The sequence below is a fragment of the Haliotis rufescens genome, unplaced genomic scaffold, assembly GCF_023055435.1.
Source record: "Haliotis rufescens isolate VD_foot unplaced genomic scaffold, xgHalRufe1.0.p SCAF_4, whole genome shotgun sequence".
NCBI lineage: Eukaryota > Metazoa > Mollusca > Gastropoda > Lepetellida > Haliotidae > Haliotis > Haliotis rufescens.
Genome location: NW_025964112.1, coordinates 54,261,387 through 54,287,144, shown reverse-complemented (window position 1 = coordinate 54,287,144; position 25,758 = coordinate 54,261,387). Strand labels below are relative to the sequence as shown.

The following is a 25,758-nucleotide window of genomic DNA, read 5'->3' as shown; positions in this document are numbered from 1 at the left end:
GATTTATTGTTTTGCTCTTTAGAGGAAAGTGTCAGTTACTACCAGGAAGGTAAACTTCATTTAGTTATGGTTGGATTGTTCATGAACCCTTGGGCAGTGATGTGCATAACATTACTGTTACTTTGTTATTTTGTATCATGGAGGGACCTGTTTTATCAGGTCACAGTGTCAAGTCATTTACAGAATAAGTGATTTTTCTGTATTGATGTTCTGAGGAATTCGTGTTTTAAAATTGTTCCTGAAACTGTTGAAGTGTTCATTTACAATTATTCTTAAGAGTTTGTTTTACAATGTTGCAATGGACCAGGAAGGTGAACTTCTTTTAATTGTGGTTGTATTATTCATGTTCATGAACCCATGAACAGTGACTTGCATTAGATTAATGATACTTCAAGCTGATGATCTTAAAGTATTGTATGACATTCAAGTTAATAATTTAGTTTCTTTCATTGTATGATTCCATGTTATTTGGGGACCTTTTTTGGAGAAATCAAGATTTGGAGATATATTTAAAGAATAAGTTTTCTTTCCGTATTAATGTTGTGAAATTGTTCCTCACATTTTGATATTTCATATATGAATGCCCATAAGAGTAAGTTAAAAGGAGCTGTTGATGTGTTCATAATGTTCACACGGGGAACTACTGATTTTGAGGAACTGGTGAGGTCTGACATCCAAGTTGATCATTTAGTTTGTTTCAAATTCACTTGTTCATGAAACAGTTATAACTGTTGTTATATCATGTTATTGAGGGACCTATCTTATCAAGTCATGGTGTCAAGTAATTATAAGAATAAGTGTTCTTTGGTATTAATGTTTTGAAGAAATCGTGTTTTGAAATCGTTCCTGACCTTTGAATTTTTCATACATGATTGTGTAAGAATAATAACAAAATATGTTTCTGAACAAACACAAACTTAAACGTTGGTTCATAACTTAAAAACTTAATCAGACATGTTTTGCACAAGGTCGAGGGAGTCAATAATCGCCAATTCGCCACTACTAAAGATTTAAGTTTGTGTTTCTTTCGCAGCATCATGTAACGTAAACATGTATCTCGTAAAATGTCACCGTGACGCGTGTTAACACTGCACTTATGTGCGTATATTTGTAACTTACACTAACATGAGAGGACGGGGGAACGTCACATTCTGGTTCATGTTGGCAAGTGACGGAAAAACTGGAAAACACAAATCATTGGTCACTGGTATTATCAGTATAACGGGAAACAGCAACTGCAAAACGCCGACCAGCAGATAATTAATTCTATCCGACAACCTCATCCTATTAATCTTTTGTTGACTACATTGTACATCATTTCACCAATTAGAGTATGTATCCCCAATTCTATATAATTCTAATTGGTGAAATGAGGTACAATACAGTCAACGAAAGATTGACACATACACTTGTATGACCATCAGAGCTGTCCAGGTGAAACCTGAGCTCATCTGTCAACTGTATACCACAGCAGTCTTGACTTCTGAACGTCAAATGCTGTCTTCTCCAAACTGAAATGCTGGCAGTGACATGGAAGCAGAATTGGCCGTATCGCTGGACGTCGGGGCCGAATGATGTTCTCCCTCAAACCGTTGCGTACAAACATCTTCCGTCAGAGACCTTAGACGCTATTCGAAGTAGAATACCTCAAAGTGATTATACGACGCATCAGGTACCACTGAGTCAGACGATGACACAGATGTGAAATTTATATTTTGGAATATTTCTACTATCTAACACAAAAGAACGAGTTCAACTTTCCGCGGCCGAAAAATACTTTTTATATTAATTTCAGTCTCTTGCTATAGTTGGGATAAACTGAAAAGCTGGTAATGACTTAGACCACAGACGCTATTCTCCGTAGGTTACATCAACGTCTCGCGTCAGCGGAACACAGACTCTATACTCAGTATGTTATACCAAACATCTTCCGTCGCTGAACTCAGACGCTATTCTAAGTATGTTATACCAAACATCTTCCGTCGGGGAATACAGACTCTATTCTCAGTATGTTATACCAAACATCTTCCGTCGGGGAATACAGACGCTATTCTCAGTATGTTATATCAAACATCTTCCGTCGGGGAATACAGACTCTATTCTCAGTTTGTTATACCAAACATCTTCCGTCGGGGAATACAGACTCTATTCTCAGTTTGTTATACCAAACATCTTTCCTCGGGGAATACAGACTCTGTTCTCAGTATGTTATACCAAACACCTTTCGTGGCGGAATACAGACTCTGTTCTCAGTACGTTATACCAAACATCTTCCGTCGGGGAATACAGACGCTATTCTCAGTATGTTATACCAAACATCTTCCGCCAGGGAATACCGACTCTTTTAAATTTTAACATGACTGGTACCCCGAACTGCCCCACAAATAGTTCTCAATGCGTCCAAGTGTAAATTCTCGAGTAACAATGATTGTTCGTTTGTACAGTTGTCCCAAATATGACAGCAGTAGTCGAAGTTTGGTAGGATAAAAGATGTGTACATAGTTTCAAGCGTATTTCTTGTAAGTCTGTATTTAAAGCGCCTTAGGCAGTTGATCATTGGACTGATTTTTCTAATAATTTCGTTAATGTGTATTTTCCATGAACTGATTGAAGTGTAATTCCTAAATGTTTATGACTTTGTACTTCTTCAATAACAGTACTCTCCATGTATAAATTTGGTCTAAAACCAGAATTGACTTTGTGACTGAATGTTATAGTTTTGGTCTTATCGGGATTGAAACCTACTTGCCATTTTTGGGCCCAGTTTGAGATCTTTGCCAAATCATTGTTGATACAATTTGCTGCAGAGATTTGATCATCAATGATGACATATAAAGATGTATCGTCTGCGAACAGGCGTATATTACTCTCGATACGTTCGACAATGTCATTTATATAAACAATAAAAAGCAGTGGTCCAAGGACTGACCATTGGGGGACCCCAGCTTGTACAAATTTTGATTCTGAGGTATAACCATTAATGACTACTTTTTGGACTCTTTTTTCTAAGTAGCTTTCAAACCATTTCAAAAGATCACCTTGGATACCGTAAGCATTGAGTTTATGAATAATTCCTTTGTGCCATACTCTATCAAAGGCTTTCCTGATATCCCAAAAAACAGCTCTGATTTCTTTACCTTCGTCCAATGCCCTAGCAATAAAATTATATAGGTAAGTGAGTTGATAAGATGTGGAATCGCCAGGCACGAATCCCGACTGTAAATTTGTCAACAATTCGTTTTCTCTGAAAAAGTTAAACACATATTTGAGTATACACTTTTCAAAGAATTTGGCTGAACAACATGTAAGCGCTACAGGTCTATAGTTTGAGCATTCTTTGATTTCTGTACCATTCATATATAAGTTAGGTTTGCGACTAGGGATTACTTTACGGGTAAATTGAATAGATTCAGTTTTTTCGGGACTAGATTTAACTTGCCATCTGGCAGCCCATTCTGAAATTCTGTCCAAGTCATTATTGAGAGCACAAGCCGCTATATCAGGATCTTCTATGATCACATACAACGATGTGTCATCAGCAACAAGTCTTATATTACTATGTGTTCCTTCAACAATGTCATTGATATAGATAATAAACAATAATGGTCCTAGGACCGAGCCCTGTGGCACACCTGCCAAGACAGCTTTTGGATCTGAGCTATAGCCATCTATAACTACCTTTTGATATCGATTTTCTAAGTAACTATCAAACCATCTCAATAAATTTCCACAAATACCATAATGGTGTCGCTTATAAATTATTCCTTTGTGCCAGACTTTATCAAAAGCTTTACTTACGTCACAAAATACAGCTAAATATGTTAACTGATTTGAGGTGGAGTCTCCCTGCGTGAATCCAGATTGTAGGTTAGTGAGCGCATTATTATTCCTTAAATAGTTGTACACATGTTTAAATATACAATTTTCAAATATCTTTGCTTAACAACTTGTGAGCGCAACCGGTCTGTAATTTGTACATTCATTCACGCTATTCTTCTTATGAATAGGAATGACAAGAGCTTCTTTCCATAGTGATGGAGATATTGCTCGTTTAAGAGAGAAATTGAATAGCTTAGTAAGGATTGGGGCTAAACTGTTAGCTGTGTTTTTAAGTACTTTATTTCCAATACCATCAGGGCCAGTTGCCTTTGTGGTGTCCACGGACAGTTGTATATCCCTAACTTCATCTTCCATCAAAATTATATTTACTAATGGATTTTCAACTTTATCTAATTCTTCGGGTGGAAGGTGCATATCAGAATTACATATGAGAGATTGGTCCACAAAGAAGTTATTGAGAATATTAGCAATATCCATGGAATTATCATACAACCTATCCCCAAATAAAATTGGGGGAAAGTTGTGTTTTGCAGTTTTAAGTTTTAGAAATTCGATTACTAAACGCCACCAAGTCTTTGTGCCATGAGAACTATTTATTACAGTATCAGTTTTAGATGCATGTGCCTTCTTTGCCTTACGGACTTTATTTCTTAACAGCCTAAAATGTGCCCAATCAGCTGGAGTATTACGTCTTTTAGCTTTCTTATGTTGGCGATTTCGTTTTCTTATTAAGGAACGTATTACATTATTGATCCACTGTGGATCCTTTGATCGTATGGTAACAATTTTATAAGGAATATGTTTACCACAAACTTTTATAATTCGAGATGTAAGTTCGTCAGTAATTGTGTTCACATCCCCCGATGTGAATAATGAATCACTATCAATATTCAGGATGTCAGTATTTAAGCGATTTAGGTCTGCCATAGAAAAATAGTACACTTTACGTTTGAAGGAATGACATTTAGGGATTATTTCTTTAATGGTTACAAATATTGGACAGTGGTCACTACAAACTGGATCAAGTACTCCCGAGTCCCGTACACTATGAACATCTGTCAAATAAAGTATATCTATCAACGTACTGGAATGTTGGGTGATCCTCGTAGGCTCTCTAATAATTTGTTTAAGTCCATGAACCATTTGAAAATATTCGATTTTTGGATTTTTATCTCGAAGTATATCTATATTAAAATCTCCTGCAATTACAGTGTACATATTTATATCGACTGCGTTTCCTATTGATTGATCAATTAGTTCCCAATACGCTTCACTCTTATCTACAGGATAAACAGTACCAATAAAATAATCACGAGTTTTGCATTTAACATGTACCCATATCGCCTCTAGACCAACTATGAGAAGCCGATCCATATATTTGACATACATATTATCTCTGACGTAAATAGCTACGCCACCCCCTCGAGTTGACCTGTCTTTCCTAAATGGAACCTGGAAACCAGGAATAATTATGTCGCTGTCGTGTATACCCGTGTGTAACCATGTTTCAGATATGCAAATTACATCATAATGTCTAAGTTCAACTTCAAGGATATCAAGTTTGTCTTTAATACGACGAACGTTTAGATGAATAATCTTTAAATCTGTGCCTATTAAGGGTCCTGGATTAAGATGAACATTACCACAGCAGAGGAGCAGTATTGAAAAGAAGATTGAAATTGATGAATTATATAAGCAGAGAGACTTAACAAAATGCAGGAAGATTTTACATTTTGATTCGTTTTTAGTATAAAGATAAACTGCAAAGGAGCCCACCGCTTGCCTGTATTGTGCAACATCAACTGCCATCGAATAAACTGAGTTCGTAAAACAGGAAAGCAGTGGCCTCCAACAAATTCAAGTCTACAAGTATCATAAAATACACATTAGCGCTAGCTTGGCATGTGAACATAATAAAGTCAAGTGGCAATTCTTTTTATTTAAGAGAACAGGAAATAACCAAAATGAACAAACAAATAAAAAGCAAAATTGAGAATGAGATAATCACCATTACCTCAGATGAGAAAATAAATCTGAAAAACTGGGAAACAGTTATTTACGGAGCCCTTCAATAACTCAATGACTTCAATAACTTGTTTATAACATAACCAGTACCCGATTCGGAAACATCGAAAAACTTCTAGCCCTCTCATCATAATGTTTAACTGTATGACCATTATGTAACACGGCGAGATCCCATCCCGTATTCCCCGTAAACAGATTACGTAAGCTTGAAAAGTGGCACATTTTCAATTCTATCTACTATTACTAATATTGTCGAAACGAGAAAGAAGAAGAAGATGTTGACGTATGCTAGTTTTGTTGATTTCAAAAAGGCCTATGATTCTATCAATAGAAACATACTGTGGGATCGACTGGACGACCTGGGAGTAAAAGGAAACATGTTACATGCGCTGCACGCAATATACTCAAGTGTGTCGAGCTGCGTGCGGGTTAACGGGTTTAGAACTGACTGGTTTACTGTTAACTGTGGTGTCAAACAAGGCTGTCTGCTGTCGCCTTTACTATTTAATCTGTTCATAAACGATATTGCGCTGAAATTGAAGGGACTGGGTAAAGGAGTTAGGGTGGACGATGATACCATTTGTGTTTTACTATATGCTGATGACCTAGTATTGTTAGCGGGAAATGAAGATGACCTCCAATGTCTAGTGGACTGTTTCAACATCTGGTGTGTTAAGGACGATATGACCGTGAACTCTGAAAAGTCTAACATAATACACTTCCGCAACCCGTCTGTGCCTAAAACCAATTTCTCGTTTTCCTGTGAAGATGTTTCATTCGATGTGGTGGAAATGTACAACTATTTGGGTCTGGTACTTCACGAAAGCCTAGATTTTAGCATAACAGCCAAGTCCGTTCCAAACCGTCCGTCCGAATCAGCCAGCAGAGCACTAGGACTAGTCATTTCTAAATCCAAAGCGATGGGTGGGTTGCCTTACAATGCCTTTACCAAATTGTATGAAACCGTCATCCTGCCTGTAATCATATATTGAGCGTCAATCTGGGGTGTTAAAGATTTCCCTGTGGTTAACAAGATCCACAATCGTGCCTGCAGATTTTATCTTGGAGTTGGGAAATACACGCCAAATAATGCTGTTAACGGAGACATGGGTTGGACACCTATTACTGTTAGTCAGTGGAAAGCCGTGCTCGGTCAGTGGAGGAGACTCGTTAACATGGACGAGACTAGGCTGAATAGACGAGTCTTTGTATGGGGTTAGACACAAAATTATCATGTGTTACCGCAGTACTGATACTTTTTAGCTGAATTACCACAAATAATAGTAAAACGCTTCGTGTTGCAGAACATACTTGATCGGGCACCCCATATCATGCATTGAACTTTTGAGTGATGATTCGTACAGTAACGTAGCTTACTTATTAATAATACTTAAAAAGTATAACTATGCCTAAGTTACTAAAGTATGTAAATACGTTGTGCTTAAAATGATTTATAACCCACATAATATAAATAAAGTATTAACCTTCACCCGTAATGCGCATTAACGTTTTCATGTGCAATAGCGAACTGAAACCTTAGTGGTTTGTAAAATCTAAACGTGCAAACATGTATCAACGTATAAATGTTTGATACAATGATTATTAATAACTTAATCCCCATGGTGTAAGAGGGATAATTATATTTGTCCATAATTCCATGTAAATGACAAAAATATAGAGAGAATTAGTTACCTAGAAGATAACATGCACCTAAGTTATTATATACATTTTTTCAAATACCATGATATTTAGGAACACACACTGAACACAGTCTGAAAAAGATCCTATATAACAATAACAATCACTATTTCTGTTTGCATATTGTTCATATTATCCACATATATTGTGAACATTAACAATATTGAAAAACTGTCACAGATTATTACTTAGATCAAATATTGGTAATTGATTATCATCATCAATCTTGGATATATTGAATTCCACACTTTTGGGTGAATGAAGATGGCAAGATATATACTCATCATCGCAGTCATCATTGACTAACTTCGTCACCGGGTTTAGGTATCCATTGGTTGGGCGTTGCACAGAAACACACCTCACACACCCCCACTCACCCCCAAGAGTCCCCCCTCCCCCCCGCACACACACACACCCACACACATGAAACAATAAAAAACAATCAACACTGTCTGAAAAAGATCCTCAGATAACAATAACAATCACTATTTCTATTTGCATAGTGTTCATATTATCCACATATATTGTGAACATAGACAATGGTGAAAACTTGTCACGGATTGTTAGTATAAATACTTAGACCAATAATTGGTAATTGATTATCATCATCAATCTTGGCTGCATTGGATTTCAAGCTTTTGAGTGAATGAAGATGGCCAAATAATTACTCATCATCGCAGTCACTGTTCAACAATATAGTCCTGTTGTACTAGAGTGTCAATCAATAATTGCATACGATTCAGGGTTCCAGTCACAAGTACACATCACACAAATCATGGAGATGAGAACACTTGGTGCCATCAAGAGAACATGAGTTTTTCACGAGCTGATAAGTCAACCAGAGAAACAGTTATAGTATCATTGTTTAAGCCGTTGGTGTTCAACTGTCTTGGGTCAGTTTGAGTCGGATTCGGATTTTGAGGGAGTCGATGAGTTCGTCCATCTGTGATTGTCGGGTAATCTTCAATATGTGCTCATCGTGTGTTTTGATGAATATGAGTCCATCGCTGGTCCACGTACCTATTATCTTACTCTCCATCTGTAGCTTTCGAGCTGTGGCAGCGATCCTTGATCTGTATTTAGTCAAATCGTCATAGATGTATATTTTCCCTTTGAGTTACTTAAGCTTTGATCGTTGCTTGATGAATTCCTTCTTGCTACGGTAAGACAGGAACTTGACAAGTATTGGCCTAGGTTTGCTGTCAGAGTAGTAGGCCGGATCACCTGACCTGTGACTCCTCTCTATATCTCTCAGGTCAAGTTTTACCTCCATTTGTTTAGCCAAGTCCAGCACCAGGGAATCTGTCTCCTCCCCAACCACGAAAGGGATACCAAAGATGCGGACATTATTTCGTCTGCTATATTGTCTCATCTCATCAATCTCTATATCTTTGGATCTCAGCTTCAGATTCAACTCGGAGATGGCGCTTTCATTTGCTTTAATATCGGACTGACACTCTGATATCTTCTCCAGCACCTGATCAAATTTACTATCAAGCTTTTTGATTATCCGGTCTGTAAGCAAGTCTTGAACATGCGGCGATTTCAGGGCTTCGATTAAGTCTGATTTAACTGATATTGTTTGACTTGGCGATACTGCTAGGTCAAAGTCAAGTGTCACAATATCGGAGTCGGATAGTGACCGATAACGTTTATTACGTGAGACTGTCACTGTGAGTCTAGACACGCATCGAGTCCATTCTACGATAGCTTGGATGTGCATTTCTTCGTTTTGTTCACAAGGATGGGTCATAGCGTGGGTATCCTTGAACAGGCGACCAATCAAACACTCTCTATTGACATTTTTGACCCGTGAAGATCCGGATTAGAATAGGTCTACAGCTGCAACCCATGCTTGCCGTAAAAGGCGACTATGCTTGTGGTAAGAGGTGACTAACCCGATCGGATGGTCAGGCTCGCTGACTTGGTTGATGCTCATGATGTCAATAACTGGATTGTCTGGTCCAGACTCAATTATTTTCAGACTGCCGTCATATAGCTGGAATATTACTGAGTGCGGCGTTAAACAACAAACACATATAAATGTCTGTACAAAACTGATATTTAATAAAATATCATGAAGCGTTATAAACTATTTCCAGTTGCGCTTTTAGTCTTTCTTCATCACCGTTGTACGGCTTCCGACTATCACATGACAGGACAGTGAACATACACTTCGAGGCAATGCTGATTACTGAATGCACCTTTTTGTAAATATGTCTGTTACAAATGGCGTTCGTGAAGCCTCCAACGTAACTGTGGACGTCCATTCGATGTGTTAAAAGACTGCGGTCGCTCGATCTCAATCCAAACTCTGAAAGCGGGTGAGTTACGATTTTACGTCACATCAGCCACATTGCAGCAGTAGATTTGGTTCGTTGTTTAACGCCGCACTCAGCAATATTCCAGCTATATGACGGCGGTCTGTAAATAATCGAGTCTGGACCAGACAATCCAGTGATTGATATCATGAGCATCGATCCACCCAATTAGGATCGATGACATGCATCAACCAAGTCAGCGAACCTGACCGACGATCCCGCTAGTCGCCTTTTACGACAAGCATAGTCGCCTTTCACGGCAAGCATTGGTTGCTGAAGACCTATTATACCCCGGATCTTCACGGGTCTGCAGCAGAACACGAGCAGTATCTCGTAGTTACGAGACAATAATATAGATGAACAAATCTGTCAAGGTAGGTCAGTTGAACATTAGCGCGGTGACTCTGTTGATTGTGTGTCACCGTACCCGATGATGTGGATCGCTGCTCATACTATTAATCACTGGATTTCCAAGTCCAGACTCGATTATTTACAGACACATAGCTGGACTATTACTGAGTAAATAGATCGGGTAGGCAGGCTTGGCGACTTGGCTGTTTGCTTGTAGTCGTACACTGACGGCGTGGATCGCTGCCCACAATATCGATCACGGGATTCTCTGGTCCAAACTGGCTTATTAATAGGCTGTATTTATATAGAACTGGAATATTGCGGCGTTAAGCAACACACACACGTAGATGTGGCAGGAGAGGTAAATTCACAGAGAAGAGCAATGCCCCTGAGAATGAGTGAGTGAGTGAGTTGGGTTTAACGCCGCTTTTAACATTATTCCATTTATATAACGGCTTGTCAGCTTAATGTGTGAGGAAATCCCGAAGTGATGTAGGTCTCAGACGTTAACCACTTCGGTAAAACCCACGAGCACGGATATGGTGTTGACAAACCAAGAAACATAATCGGGGCGAACCGGGATTCGAACCCACAATCATAGGTTCCTGGTGTGCCCAAGGGACGAAACTCTGCACAGCGAATCGCGGCGCCTTAGACGACTGGGCTACCCGTGCCCCCAGTCCAACCAAGATATAACTCCGACATTCCAGCCTTGTTCGTCATAGTGGAGACTGGACTTGTATAGTTAGTTAGCTCCCTTGCCTAGTGTAGGTGGGTAATGGTGTCTCCAAGGAAGAGATGAAGACTGGAATACTGCCACTTGGGAACACAAGCAAATATTACTATATTATTGTGGGTTCGTTTGTTTGTTTGTTGCTTAAAGGGGCACTGATCTAACGCAATTCCCCGGGACTGGTTGTTGCCTTTGTTATTGTTTTTTCCCAGTGAGTACCCGGATGTATAGCAGAAATCTAGACGAGTTCGCGACCTCTGCTGCGCCATTCGTAAGCGCATTAGTCGCTTTTAAGTCACAATAAATGCCAAATGGGAACCTTTGTCAGGTAATCTAAGTGGTGCTACCACTAATTGTACCTGTAATAAATTCATTAACTGAGCATCAAGTGAATGACTACAAATACACAAGTGAAGGGTTATACGAGAAAACGTGGATGTCAACAAGGGAGTAGTAATCGTATTATCGACGCAAGCCGAAATCCGAAAATGCTTTCACTGCATGGATACTTTTTTTAGTATAAAACTATAACCATCTAGGGTATTTCCAAATGACGACATCCGATGAGCTCCGCTGTTCTTTTTGTCTGCTTGTTTAGGCTGAAGAAATTAATTAACATGCGCCCTTTGTCGAAATCTGTATAGATCACAGTTAACCAATCAGTGTTTATGCAAAAATGCATAAAACAAATATTGCCTCCAGCCTCCAAGTTTATTTAGCTGTCCTTGATGACGGTAGCCCAGTCTCTGGTCACGCTCAGTTACGTTGCGTATCATCCGGGTACTCATGGGGGGGGGGGGGGGGAAACAATAACAAAGGCAACAACCAGTCCGGGAAATTGCGTTAGATTAGTGCCCCTTTAACGCCGCACTCAGCAATATTCAAGCTATATGACGGCGGTCTGTAAATAATAGAGTGTGGACCAGACAATCATGTGACTGACATCAAGAGCATCGATCCATGCAATTGGGATACTACTTCGGTGAAACCCACGAGCACGGGTATGGTGCTGACAAACCTAGAAACATAATCATGGCGAACCGGGAGCCGAACCCACAATCATAGGTTTCTGGCTTGCTAAAGGGACGCAACTCTGCACAGCGAATCGCGGCGCCTTAGACGACTGGGCCACCAGTGAGGCCAACAAAGCGTGTGCTAATGGATCTAAAGATGACATTGTTTATATCATCAGATAAAACATTTAAATACATTTCTAGCAACGAAGTACATCGTATGCACGATTGTACCTCATTTGTTGTGAAATTTACATGCCAACGGCGAAAGCTGCTTACATATTGCTTGACATGAAGGAAAAGTTGGCAGTTGTATCTTGCGGATATGTTGTTCCATCGTTATGGGTGTAGAGTTAATAGGAAACAGATGAAACGATCTCACTGGTCTCTTTTATTTCTAGTCCAGGTGTTTTAATCATTGAAAGGGAATGGACCATTAAAAAATATTTCAACAATATCAGGCCATCGATATATCAAAATGATAAGTTAAGATTCTTGGCGTGCTCTGATTTTGCCATTCAGAACAGAAATTCCAACTCATATGCATTAATATACAGATCCGCAATTATTCGAAGTGAAATAGGGTTTAACGTCGCGTCCCTCCTTTGTCTATTGCCTTTGCACAGAGGGTCTGCCCGGAGAGTGGAACGTCTGTGGTTCAATCCCCAGCCGTGTCATACCAAAATACGTTAAAAGACGTTATTTGTTGTTGTTGTTTGTTTGTTTGTCTGTTGTTTAACGCCGCACTCAGCAATATTCCAGCTATATGACGGCGGTCTGTAAATAATTGAGTCTGGACGAGACAATCCAGTGATTGATATCATGAGCATCGATCCACCCAATTGGGATACGATGAAGTGCATCAACCAAGTCAACGAGCCTGACCACCCGATCCCGTTAGTCGCCTTTTACGACGAGCATAGTCGTCACTTACGGCAAGCATGGGCTGCTGAAGACCTTTTGTACCCCGGATCCTTACGGGTCTTGTTGTGACACTGCCTGGCTTTAAAAATAACATTCAGGCTTATAGTTTTAAAGAAAGAAATATTTGATTTTGTAGCTGATTTTTTTAACATAAGTTATGGTCCAGTTGACCAAGAAGATAATGTTTGCTATTGTGGAAATACTTCTTCATATTCAATGATAAAGTACAGGGTAGTTGAACAATAGTGGTCCAACAATTGTGGAAACAACCCTAACCTTGTCTATACAGTTGGCTGCCCTTTAGAAAGTCTCAGTTCAGAAAGCGACCAGTCATGTGCAACAAATGATGACTATTATTAGAGTGAGTAGGTTAAACTTAAGCGACATCGGCAATAATTCAGCCATATCGTGACTTGAATACGTTATACCTATGTAATCTATATTATATAACACTCATCGAAGGACAGTATAACAAGTAGTAATATATAACAGTTTTTAGTTTTAAAACTAGTTTGGGGGGCACGGGTGGCCCCGTCGTCTGAGGCGCCGCGATATAACTGGAATAATGTTAAACGCGGAGCTAAACCCAACTCACTCACTCGTTAGCCTCACTAATTTTAACGGGTTTTGGATACAAGAGTTGCCTCCCTTCAGGTGTCGTCCCACGATTGTCACAGGAAAGCGTTTCACCACATCACCAGTCGTCACTTGCAGCTTATCGAAGGTCTGCACATAGTGTTACAGTAGAGTATCTTTGTCTCTTTATGGGACATGCACACATTGTCTCTATCGTAATGTTATCACAAACCAGTATTAAAACTCACTGAAACATATGACCCGTGAATATCCGGGGTTGAAGTGCTCTTCAGCAACCAATCCTTGCTGTAAAAGGCGACTATGCTTGTCGTAAGAGGCGACTAACGGGATCGGGTGGTCAGGCTCGATGACTTGGTTGATACATGTCATCGTATCCCAATTGCGTGGATCGATGCTCTTGATGTCAGTCACTGGATTGTCTGGTCCACACTCTATTATTTACAGACAGCCGGTATATAGCTTGAATATTGCTGAGTGCGGCGTTAAACAACAAACAAACAAACGAACTCACAATAATATAGTAATATTTGCTTGTGTTCCCAAGTGGCAGTATTCCCGTCTTCATCTCTTCCTTGGAGACGCCATTACCCACCTACACTAGGCAAGGGAGCTCACTAACTATAAAAGTCCAGTCTCCACTATGACGAACAAGGCTGGAATGTCGGAGTTATATCTTGGTTGGACTGGGGGCAGGGGTGGCCCAGTCGTCTCAGGCGTCGCGATTCGCTGTGCAGAGTCGCGTCCCTTTAGCACGCCAGAAACCTATGATTGTGGGTTCGCATCCCGGTTCGCCCCGATTATGTTTCTAGGTTTGTCAGCACCATACCCGTGCTCGTGGGTTTCACCGAAGTGGTAAACGTCTGAGACCTGCATCACTTCGGGCTTTCCTCCCACATTAAGCTGACACGCCGTGATATAACTGGAATACTGTTGAAAGCGGCGTTAAACCCAACTCACTCACACGACATGTTACTTCCAGACAGGACAGAGGAGATCATTCATTTAATTAAACGATGGCAAAATGTATATGTCTTGTTTTCTACACAGCACCGACATGTCTGAAGTACTTGGTGCATTGAAGGCGGTCGGGTAGCCTAGTGGTTAAAGCCGAAGACCCGGGTTCGATTCCCGACATGGCTACAATGTGTGAAGCCCATTTCTGGTGTCCCCCGCCGTGATGTTGCTGGAATATTGCTTAAAACGGCGTAAAACCATACTCACTCACTCACTCACTTGGTACATTGATCCTCAACCGACACCGAACTTTCGAACATATTTGAATTCATAAACCCATGACCATCACTGAACTCTCGAATATCAAAATTATGTCTATTTTAGACTTCGGGACAACACCGAGACAAATAATTTTCTGGTAGATTAGCAGGTATAAAGGCACGTATTGAGTAGAAGGGGGTGGATGGATCCCACGCTCCTCAAATTGAAAATATTTTGCAATGTTAAGATTATATAATAGATGTTAAATCAAGGTTGGTTGACACCCCCCTACCAGCCATACTCATGACACAATTACTGAAACGGTCGCGTATATTCTGTACCGGCTGGTGGTAATACCCAATCAGCTTGCAGGTCTAGCCGGCCGTGCTATTTAAACCACGCCCCCTCGTTATCGCCGTTAAGATTCGCGGGTTGTTACAAATATTGACCTCAAAAGAAGTACGTTTAATTATGCGCAATATCGCTAAGTTTACATTCACGCTGATTTTCTCGGCCATCGTAACGTACATCACACTTGCTACATAATGATGTACGAAAAGTCTATTGCTACTTTTCATGATATCTACACTTTAAGAACAGCACGTCATGAACCCATAGAAAACTCAGCTGCAATGCTAATGTATCATACTTCATCTGTTTGTCATCCGAACCAAATGTTCTAAATGATACATCTATTATCAGAGAACAAGTCAGATACAAGAAACGTAATACCGTCTTGATTTATTTTATCGTTTTGAAGACAGAAAGCAAATTGCTCCACGATCAATTTATTTTCATTTCGAAGGTTTGAAAATACATATTAGTCAATTAATATATGATCTTTGACAAGCAACCATTTTGTCTTAATTGTACACTTTCTGTTGATATGGTGGAGTTCAGGATCCCCTGTTGATATGTCCTCTGAAAATCAAAATAAATGTTTTATATACAAGCATCAGGGTGGCACTGTAGCTCACCTGGATTGAGTTGAAATAATTGGGCCATGTTAAAGCCGGTGAGGATTTTGTGAGCAGTTTTAGATACACCATAGGTGGGATCATTCATACAAAGTTTCATCACCGTTTTCAGCCTTGTAGTTTCAGTGGGAATGTAACACAATAAAAAGTGTGAATTAATCGAAAAAAATAAATTGACCCCAAAAATTCTTTAAAAAAAATAATTATGCTTCAGACTGTTGACAAAAAGACAGAAAATTCCCCCACCAAATATACATTGTTGCAAGGCGTTTTTCTTCAAAACAATCCATGTGGTTTTGTTCGTAGCTGTAGCTGGAAACTATCTAATGTCGATACAAAATCAAAGGCAACCCGCCCAACTGATGTTTTTATGTCAAATGTAGGCGTTTTGACCCATTCACTTCTATGTCTCATTTTGGACTGTGCACCTTAAATACGTTTTCAAAGGGGTGAGAAATATGTTTCAATCTTGGATACGAACGCCAATCCTTCTAATCCTTCATCTCTGATGAGCCACCGGATGAATTAAAACTATAAGAAACCTCTTCATGGTCACGGGAATGTATTTGTGTATGGTTAATTCCATTTTAGTTTGTTACACCTTAGAAGATAGACAGAACTCCGTCATTCCGCATAAGGAATACATGTGTAACACACTGATTCTCTCGTAATCATCCCAGATCGATCCTGATAGGAAATTCACCATGTTTAGCAAGACTTTTCTCAGTTCTAATTTGTATGCTGATGCCGTAAAGGCTTAATTAGAATAATGACAAAAAGTAAATAAATAAATTAATGAAGGCTATGTATGGCTGTATGAATATGGATGGAAGTAAATGATTCTCAAGTAGAGTTCCGGCCGAACTACTCTACTGTTGATAACTTGCTTGTTTTACAACCTCTTTGTTCTAAATAAACTGACGTCCAAAAGAAACTTTACCAACTAAAAATATAAATTTCAGACAAAGTATAACTTTTGTCGATGAAGTCTATTTAAAACACATGACCTAAATACAACAATAATGTATGCCGAAAATGTTAGTCCTCCTTTACATGTTTGCGAGATAACACGCGAAAAAATAAAAAAACACGTGCACCACTGACAACTGCAAATGCACGTGCGGGTAAGGGTATAAAACGATTGCAACGGCCAGTCAGACATCCGCAGTGATAAAAAAACACAAAAGAAATGCCACGACTCACAGTCGAACAACGTGAACAAGGCTTGGGTATGGTACAGATGGGAGCCACCCAAGCCCATTTTGCACGAACCTTCGTTTGTTCCCGTGTTGCCGTTACCAACTTGATGTAACGTTACAGACAGACAGGGCGGACCGCTGACAGGCCAAGAACAGGCAGACCCAGAAAGACCACGCCCAATGATTACCGGTACTTGCGTACCTTGCACCTCCGAAATCGCTTTCTGACAGTGACGTCATCGGCGACAAATGCCTTAGGTCACAGGGTTGGTCGACACACAGTGGCCAGGAGACTCAGGGCTTATGAAATCAGAGCTTTTAGACCATACAGAGGACAGCTATTGACAGCGCAACATCGTCGTCTGCGATTGAGATGGGCCCGGACTGTACGACGTTGGCAACGACGTGACTGGCAGAGGGTTGTCTTCACTGACGAAAGTCGATTCTGTATGTTTAGGGCTGATGGAAAACAACGTGTTTACCGCCGAAGGGGTGAACGAACGGCGGCGTGTTGCGTGCAGGAGGTCGTACCATATGGTGGAGGGAGTGTCATGGTTTGGGGAGGGATCTGTGGGCAGGAGAGGACACCGCTGGTCATCGTTGACGAAAACTTGACAGCTCAGCGTTACATGGATAACATTATTCGTCCAGTTGCCCTACCATTTCTCCAATAGCAGCCACGTGGTGTCATTTATCAGCACGACAACGCTAGAGCCCATACAGCCAGAATTGTCACTAACTTCCTCGCAGCCAACAACGTCAACGTCCTGCCGTGGCCTGCACTCTCACCCGACATGTCCCCCATAGAACACCTCTGGGACTTGATGGATCGTCGTGTTCGACAACGACCACACTCTCCAGCCAACCGGCAAGAACTGATCTTGGCCCTCCAAGAAGAATGGCGTCAAATCCCACGTGACCTCATCAGACGACTGACTTTTTCTGTGCGTCGAAGAGCTTTTGCGTATATTGAGGCATTTGGTGGTCACACACTCTACTAATGACTTGTTATTGAACGTGAGCGATTGTTTATGTACTCTGCCTATTGTCCATGATTCTGAAAGCTCGAGTTTTGTACCACACCCAACTTTGGGGGGCTCTGACGTCATTCTCGGTCGCGGTATGATTGTCATTTTCAGTGTTGATTATGTTGATATTTTGATCTTAATACACTTAACTTCATGCATGTTTGTTTTGTTGCATTTGAGCAAGAGTGATTTCAAACTCTGGAAAAGTTGCTTTTGGACGTCAGTTTATTTGTGCAAAACCAGAGGTCGCTTTTATTTTGGATTTATTGACTTTAAAAAACCGTTTGACTATGTTAATAGGAAAAAAAGTTATGTATTTACTTATAAATAATTGGTGTGGTAAATGTTTGTACTTTTGCAAAACATATATGCATCTGTCAGATGTTGCAAGTGGCTAAAACAGTTAAATGTGTTACAGTGTGATTGATGTAAATGGAGTCTCAATCTCATTAAAATTAGACCTTAGTTCTCGCTCCCGCTGAACAAAGATCTGAAGACATCCCATTAGGGGTCACGTCAGAACGACCTTTCATCCGACCAATCAGAGCGTCGCTTACCAGATTATTAAAGTGACGGAGTATGATTTCTAATCATACAACCTCGAAAACTTTAACATGGGGTATTCCGAAAGATAGTTACGGGTTTAACGAACGAATCCTTACAATCTAGACCATCTATTAGCTATTCCAGAATGTTTTTTGGGGTTCAGGTTTCAAGTTTGTAATCGAGAATTTGTCAAAATATGTTTCGAAGCTAAGTTGCCAATTTGAAATTAGCGCCGTAAAGCACGAGAAAGCTGCCTTCTGATTGGTCATTCCATTGGTCGGTCAAAGTTCGCGCAAGGTCGGTCTGACCTGACACGTTATTGGATGTCCTCAGATCTTTGTTTAGCGGTAGCGAGAACTAAGATCTGATTTTAATGAGATTGAATGGAGTCTTGAAGTAAGTCTTAATAAAACCAATGCTGTAGTTTTTAGAAATGGTGGTATTGTTGCAAAACATGAAAAATGTTGTTTTTTGGTTCGTCTTCTTTGAGTGTAGTCACTTACTATAAATGTATAGGTCTTATGATTTCCTGGTGAAACAGGACGTAGTGATCTTTTTGTAGCCAGCCAAATAAGGTTAGTTAAGTATTGGCTTAAGTTACTTAGAAAGGTGCCTGGTATATAACAATATCAGTGTTACAAAATGGTTTCAGATGTGAGAAATCTATTATGTATAAGGCTTTTCATATGCATGAATTTCCCAAGAGACCCGCAGTTTTTTCTATATTCATTTAAGCAGAGACTAAAGGATAACACTGCTAAACTTCCTGATATGATCCATGATGAGAATTGTGTAACTTAATTTAACATCCAACCATGTACATCACGTGACAAATTATGCCTATGTATTATGTATTGAATAATCTGTCTAACGCCGCACTTAGCAATATTCCAACTGTATGACGGCGGTCTGTAATGATCAAGTCTGGTCGAGACAATCCAGTGATTTACATCAGTCGTATCAATCCACCCAATTGGGATCGATGACATGCATCAACCAAGTCAGCGAGCCTGACCACCCGATCCGGTCGCCACTTACGACACGCATAGTCAGTCGCCTTTTACGGTAAGCATATGTTGCTGAAGACCTATTCTACCCTGGACCTTCACGTGTCTTCTACATTTTAATAACCTACATTTTAATAAATGATGTACCCCATCACAGTAATTTGAACTATATTGTTCTTTATATATTATATCTTGTTCAAATATTTACTCTAATTGTTATTATAACGAACATGCTTATAACGAACTGACCGATATAACAAACATATTTTTTAGACTCCGTCATTTGTTATATATATATATGCTTATAACGAACTACGGTTAATACGAACTATACGTTCTTTTGAGTTCGTTATAACCGTAGTTTACTGTATTTGAATTCAAAGTCGTTACCAGACCCGCTCTCATTCATGTGACGTGTTCGGTTATGAAGTTAATTCATTGGCGAAATGCAAGTTGAAAGTTGAGAAGCTGCTATCAACAATACCCAAAATTAAAATAATGTCCCGTACGCTTTAACTTGATTTGCTTTCCAATACGTTGCTTGACAGGACATGTCAGCAGTGCGAATAGTATGAACATGAGACTGATCCAGAGCCATATTGTCTATCGTCTTTGTCGAAACACAAAAATAGTGAAGCAAGTCTGATTTACGAAGCGAAATTTGTTAAATGGATCTTACAATAAACCTTTACGTGAAGTGTATTCCATACCTGTATTAACCTGTACAGCAGGTGTATTGACCATTAAGCGAGGAATCGTCGAGGTTGGTACACGCTTCGGGCAGCGTTGAAGCACCGCATTCTGAGGCCACTATGTCGTTGCGGACACACCGTTGAGTGCAAGGGGTCACTGAGAATGAAGACCGTACAAACAATTTTACAACTCTCAGCTTTAACTAAATTAAACTTTCAATCTCCTGACAGTAACATCATTTTTTTTTTGTTTAACGCCGCACTCAGCAATATTCCAGCTATATGACAGCGGTCTGTAAATAATCAAGTCTGGACCAGACAATCTCGTGATTGACATCATGAGCATCGATCCACGCAATTGGGATACGATGACATGCATCAACCAAGTCAACGAGCCTGAACACCCGATCCCGGACCAAAACAGATGGTTTAGGGTACTTGGTACCCTGCCTGGCGTTCGGCATTAAGGGGCTAAAACAAGGACTGGTCGGCTCGGAGTCAGTATACTGAAGCAGAGTGTGGTATTCATGTTAAACTGCGGCATATTATCTCAGTGGGTAAGCACAAGCAACCATACACACTCACGTGCGTGCACGTCGCTATATAAGTGCAATAATTTTGGACGCGACCCCATTTCACCTCACCTCACATATAATGTGATGTATCGATGACCGGGCAAACACGAGCACGTCCACGTTTCAGAGAATATCTACGATCAAACACGAGCTCTAAATGCACAGAGTAGTTAGCGCAAAAAAAGATTTGAAAATAGTCGCATACGGAACGTTTTGCGGGCGACGTCTGGTCCCGGAATTGAAGGCATGGTTGTTGTAGTCGTTGTAAGCACCGTGGTTGTAGTTGCCGTGGTCGTAGTTACCGTGGTCGTAGAAGCCTCCGCTGAAAGAAAACAACCATTAACGTTACTTGGTCGTACATTTAGGCATTTACAAATACATAATTGTGTAGATATGATAAGTATACATAACTTTGAGTACGAGTTTGTAAGATATGGCTGAAGATGGGAAGATGTTTGCCTGATCCTGTTATTTGTATTGAGCCTAGCACTTCCGAAAGTACTGAAAATCTTGAAAAAGAAATTCAAGGCATAAGTCCTTTGTGTGTTGTGCTATGTCTGAGCAAAGTTCCTCTGAGAATGATTCCAGTTATGATTTGGCTGGCACTGTTATGGATCATTCACTTGACCTGTCTAAATCTTGGAGGGAGAGTGCAAACATTCTGACAGTTTGGCTGTTGAGGAACCAGTTCTGGGTAGGGAGCTGTAAGTTAAGTTAAAGGGGGAGGGCCCATAACTCAAAGCTCTTGCCAACAGGGCACTTACTCTCTTCAGAAGAAGCTGACATGGTTCCACTTTGCTATTATTTTAAGGGTAGCGTTTTGATGAGGACATGCAGGCTGCCAAATGTACCTGCTGATAATGAACGGAAGGTCGTCAAATTGTCCTTCCAAATTCATATCGAAAGCATGTTTTGAGTTTGGCACATGAAACTTCTTTGGCGGATAAACAAAACTTGTGACAAAATTCTGTCCAATTTTGGCCTAATTTGCGGCATGGTGTGACTGAATTTGCAAAACATGCCATGTGTGTCAAATGGTTGGCAAACCTAATCAGAAAATTCCAGTAGCATCTTTTCAACCCATTCCAGCCTTTGAAGAACCTTCCAGCAGGGTTATCATTGATTGTATTGGTCCTTTGCCTAAAACTAAGTCGGGAAATCAGTACATGTTTACTATCATGTGTGCTTCCACAAGATTTCCATTGGGAAACTTACAGCTCAGGTTATAATCAAGGCTTTGATAAAGTTCTTCACCATGGTTGGTTTGCTAAGATTATACAGTCAGATCAGGGCTCTATTTTCATGTTAGGTGTTTTGCAACAAGCTATGCACCAGTTAGGCATAACTCAGGTTAAGCCTCGTGCATATCACCCTGAATCTCAGGGAGCTTGAGAGAGACAAGACTCTTAAGAATATGATAAGGACTTACTGTTTTGAGACTGAGAAGGGTTGGGATAGAGGCATTGATTTGTTGTTGTTTGCTGTGAGGGAGTCCCTAGGTTTTAGTTTTTATCACCTTGTCTTTGGCCATACAATTAGTGGACTTAAAGGAACATTGGCTCAGTGATAGGTCTGAAATGAGTTTGTTGGAGTATGTCTTATGGAGTATGTTTCCATACTTGACGCATCAGTGCCAGAAGTTATGACTGATGCAATTCCCTGTTTTGACTTTTCACCATGTGTCCCAATGTTTTGTTTCAGGTGAACTACTGACTTGCCTTTGCATGTGTTTCTGTTTGGTTTGTTTGTTGTTTAACGCCGCACTCAGCAATATTCCAGCTATATGACAGCGGTCTGTAAATAATCAAGTCTGGACCAGACAATCTCGTGATTGACATCATGAACATCGATCCACGCAATTGGGATACGATGACATGCATCAACCAAGTCAGCGAGCCTGAACACCCGATCCCGTCAGTCGCCTCTTACGACAAACACAGTACCCTTTCACGGCAAGCATTGATTGCTGAAGATCTATTCTTCCCCGGATCGTGACTTAATATCAAGTTACCTCTGAAAGGAAGCACGTTCTATTGTTAAATACATTTACCAATCTACAATACAAAGCAGATTATTTTTTTCTAAAAAACGACCTTCATTGCATTAGACCAAATACGCCGAGTTTTATATACTTTAGCAACAGTAACAACACTCTAGCACTCTAGCAAGACACTGGCACTCTATGTGATCCCATATAAAGTGACGCCCGGACCAAAACAGATGGTTTAGGGTACTTGTTACCCTACCTGGCGTTCGGCTATGGGGGTAAAACAAGCACTGGTCGGCTCGGAGTCAGTATACTGAAGCAGAGTGGGGTATTCGTGTTAAACTGCGGCATAGTATCTCAGTGGGTAAGCACAAGCAACCATACACACTCACGTGCGTGCACGTCGCTATATAAGTGCAATAATTTTGGACGCGACCCCATTTCACCTCACCTCACATATAATGTGATGTATCGATGACCGGGCAAACACGAGCACGTCCACGTTTCAGAGAATATCTACGATCAAACACGGGCTCTAAATGCACAGAGTAGTTAGCGCAAAAAAAGATTTCAAATAGTCGCATACGGAACGTTTCGCGGGCGCCGCCTTGAAACCGAATTGTTTTAGTCGTTGTGGGCACCGTGGTTGTAGTTGCCGTGGTCGTAGTTACCGTGGTCGTAGAAGCCTCCGCTGAAAGAAAACAACCATTAACGTTACTTGGTCGTACATTTAGGCATTTACAAATACATAATTGTGTAGAAACATTCTGACAGTTTGGCTGTTGAGGAACCAGTTCTGGGTAGGGAGCTGTACGTTAAGTTAAAGGGGGAGGGCCAATAACTCAAAGCTCTTGCCAACAGGGCACTTACACTCTTCAGAAGAAGCTGACATGGTTCCACTTTGCTATTATTTTAAGGGTAGCGTTTTGATGAGGACATGCAGGCCGCCAAATGTACCTGCTGATAATGAACGGAAGGTCGTCCATCAAATTGTCCTTTCAAATTCATATCGAAAGCATGTTTTGAGTTTGGCACATGAAACTCCTTTGGCAGATAAACAAAACTTGTGACAACATTCTGTCCCATGTTGGCCTAATTTGCGGCATGATGTGACTGAAATTGCAAAACATGCCATGTGTGTCAAATGGTTGGCAAACCTAATCAGAAAATTCCAGTAGCATCTTTTCAACCCATTCCAGCCTTTGAAGAACCTTCCAGCAGGGTTATCATTGATTGTATTGGTCCTTTGCCTAAAACTAAGTCAGGAAATCAGTACATGTTTACTATCATGTGTGCTTCCACAAGATTTCCATTGGGAAACTTACAGCTCAGGTTATAATCAAGGCTTTGATAAATTTCTTCACCATGGTTGGTTTGCTAAGATTATACAGTCAGATCAGGGCTCTATTTTCATGTTAGGTGTTTTGCAACAAGCTATGCACCAGTTAGGCATAACTCAGGTTAAGCCTCGTGCATATCACCCTGAATCTCAAGGAGCTTTAGAGAGACAAGACTCTTAAGAATATGATAAGGACTTACTGTTTTGAGACTGAGAAGGGTTGGGATAGAGGCATTCATTTGTTGTTGTTTGCTGTGAGGAAGTCCCTAGGTTTTAGTTTTTATCACCTTGTCTTTGGCCATACAATTAGTGGACTTAAAGGAACATTGGCTCAGTGATAGGTCTGAAATGAGTTTGTTGGAGTATGTCTTATGGAGTATGTTTCCATACTTGACGCATCAGTGCCAGAAGTTATGACTGATGCAATTCCCTGTTTTGACTTTTCACCATGTGTCCCAATGTTTTGTTTCAGGTGAACTACTGACTTGCCTTTGCATGTGTTTCTGTTTGGTTTGTTTGTTTGTTGTTTAACGCCGCACTCAGCAATATTCCAGCTATATGACAGCGGTCTGTAAATAATCAAGTCTGGACCAGACAATCTCGTGATTGACATCATGAACATCGATCCACGCAATTGGGATACGATGACATGCATCAACCAAGTCAGCGAGCCTGAACACCCGATCCCGTTAGTCACCTCTTACGACAAACACAGTACCCTTTCACGGCAAGCATTGATTGCTGAAGATCTATTCTTCCCCGGATCGTGACTTAATATCAAGTTACCTCTGAAAGGAAGCACGTTCTATTGTTAAATACATTTACCAATCTACAATACAAAGCAGATTATTTTTGTCTAAAACACGACCTTCATTGCATTAGACCAAATACGCCGAGTTTTATATACTTTAGCAACAGCAACAACACTCTAGCACTCTAGCAAGACACTGGCACTCTATGTGATCCCATATAAAGTGACGCCCGGACCAAAACAGATGGTTTAGGGTACTTGTTACCCTACCTGGCGTTCGGCATTAAGGGGCTAAAACAAGCACTGGTCGGCTCGGAGTCAGTATACTGAAGCAGAGTGGGGTATTCGTGTTAAACTGCGGCATAGTATCTCAGTGGGTAAGCACAAGCAACCATACACACTCACGTGCGTGCACGTCGCTGTATAAGTGCAATAATTTTGGACGCGACCCCATTTCACCTCACCTCACATATAATGTGATGTATCGATGACCGGGCAAACACGAGCACGTCCACGTTTCAGAGAATATCTACGATCAAACACGAGCTCTAAATGCACAGAGTAGTTAGCGCAAAAAAAGATTTCAAATAGTCGCATACGGAACGTTTCGCGGGCGCCGCCTTGAAACCGAATTGTTTTAGTCGTTGTGGGCACCGTGGTTGTAGTTGCCGTGGTCGTAGTTACCGTGGTCGTAGAAGCCTCCGCTGAAAGAAAACAACCATTAACGTTACTTGGTCGTACATTTAGGCATTTACAAATACATAATTGTGTAGAAACATTCTGACAGTTTGGCTGTTGAGGAACCAGTTCTGGGTAGGGAGCTGTACGTTAAGTTAAAGGGGGGGGGGGGGCCAATTACTCAAAGCTCTTGCCAACAGGGCACTTACACTCTTCAGAAGAAGCTGACATGGTTCCACTTTGCTATTATTTTAAGGGTAGC

At 40.6% G+C, this 25,758-nt stretch overlaps 1 protein-coding gene across 14 annotated transcripts in view; it reads right to left on the bottom strand.

The window, feature by feature from the left end:
* The window catches only part of LOC124115216 (salivary glue protein Sgs-3-like), a 242,143-nt gene that overhangs the window by 68,497 nt on the left and 147,888 nt on the right, over nt 1–25,758 (bottom strand). For 13 of the 14 annotated variants that reach the window (XM_048381860.1, XM_048381855.1, XM_048381866.1 and 10 more), the window contains 2 exons: nt 25,418–25,522; nt 23,315–23,419 (listed from right to left, as the gene is read on the bottom strand). In XM_048381860.1, the coding sequence (XP_048237817.1) occupies nt 23,315–23,419; nt 25,418–25,522 (210 nt within the window). Of the gene's footprint in view, nt 1–15,489; nt 15,639–20,184; nt 20,324–20,946; nt 21,064–23,314; nt 23,420–25,417; nt 25,523–25,758 lie in introns of those variants that run through there. The other variant, XM_048381867.1, reaches the window with a different exon arrangement.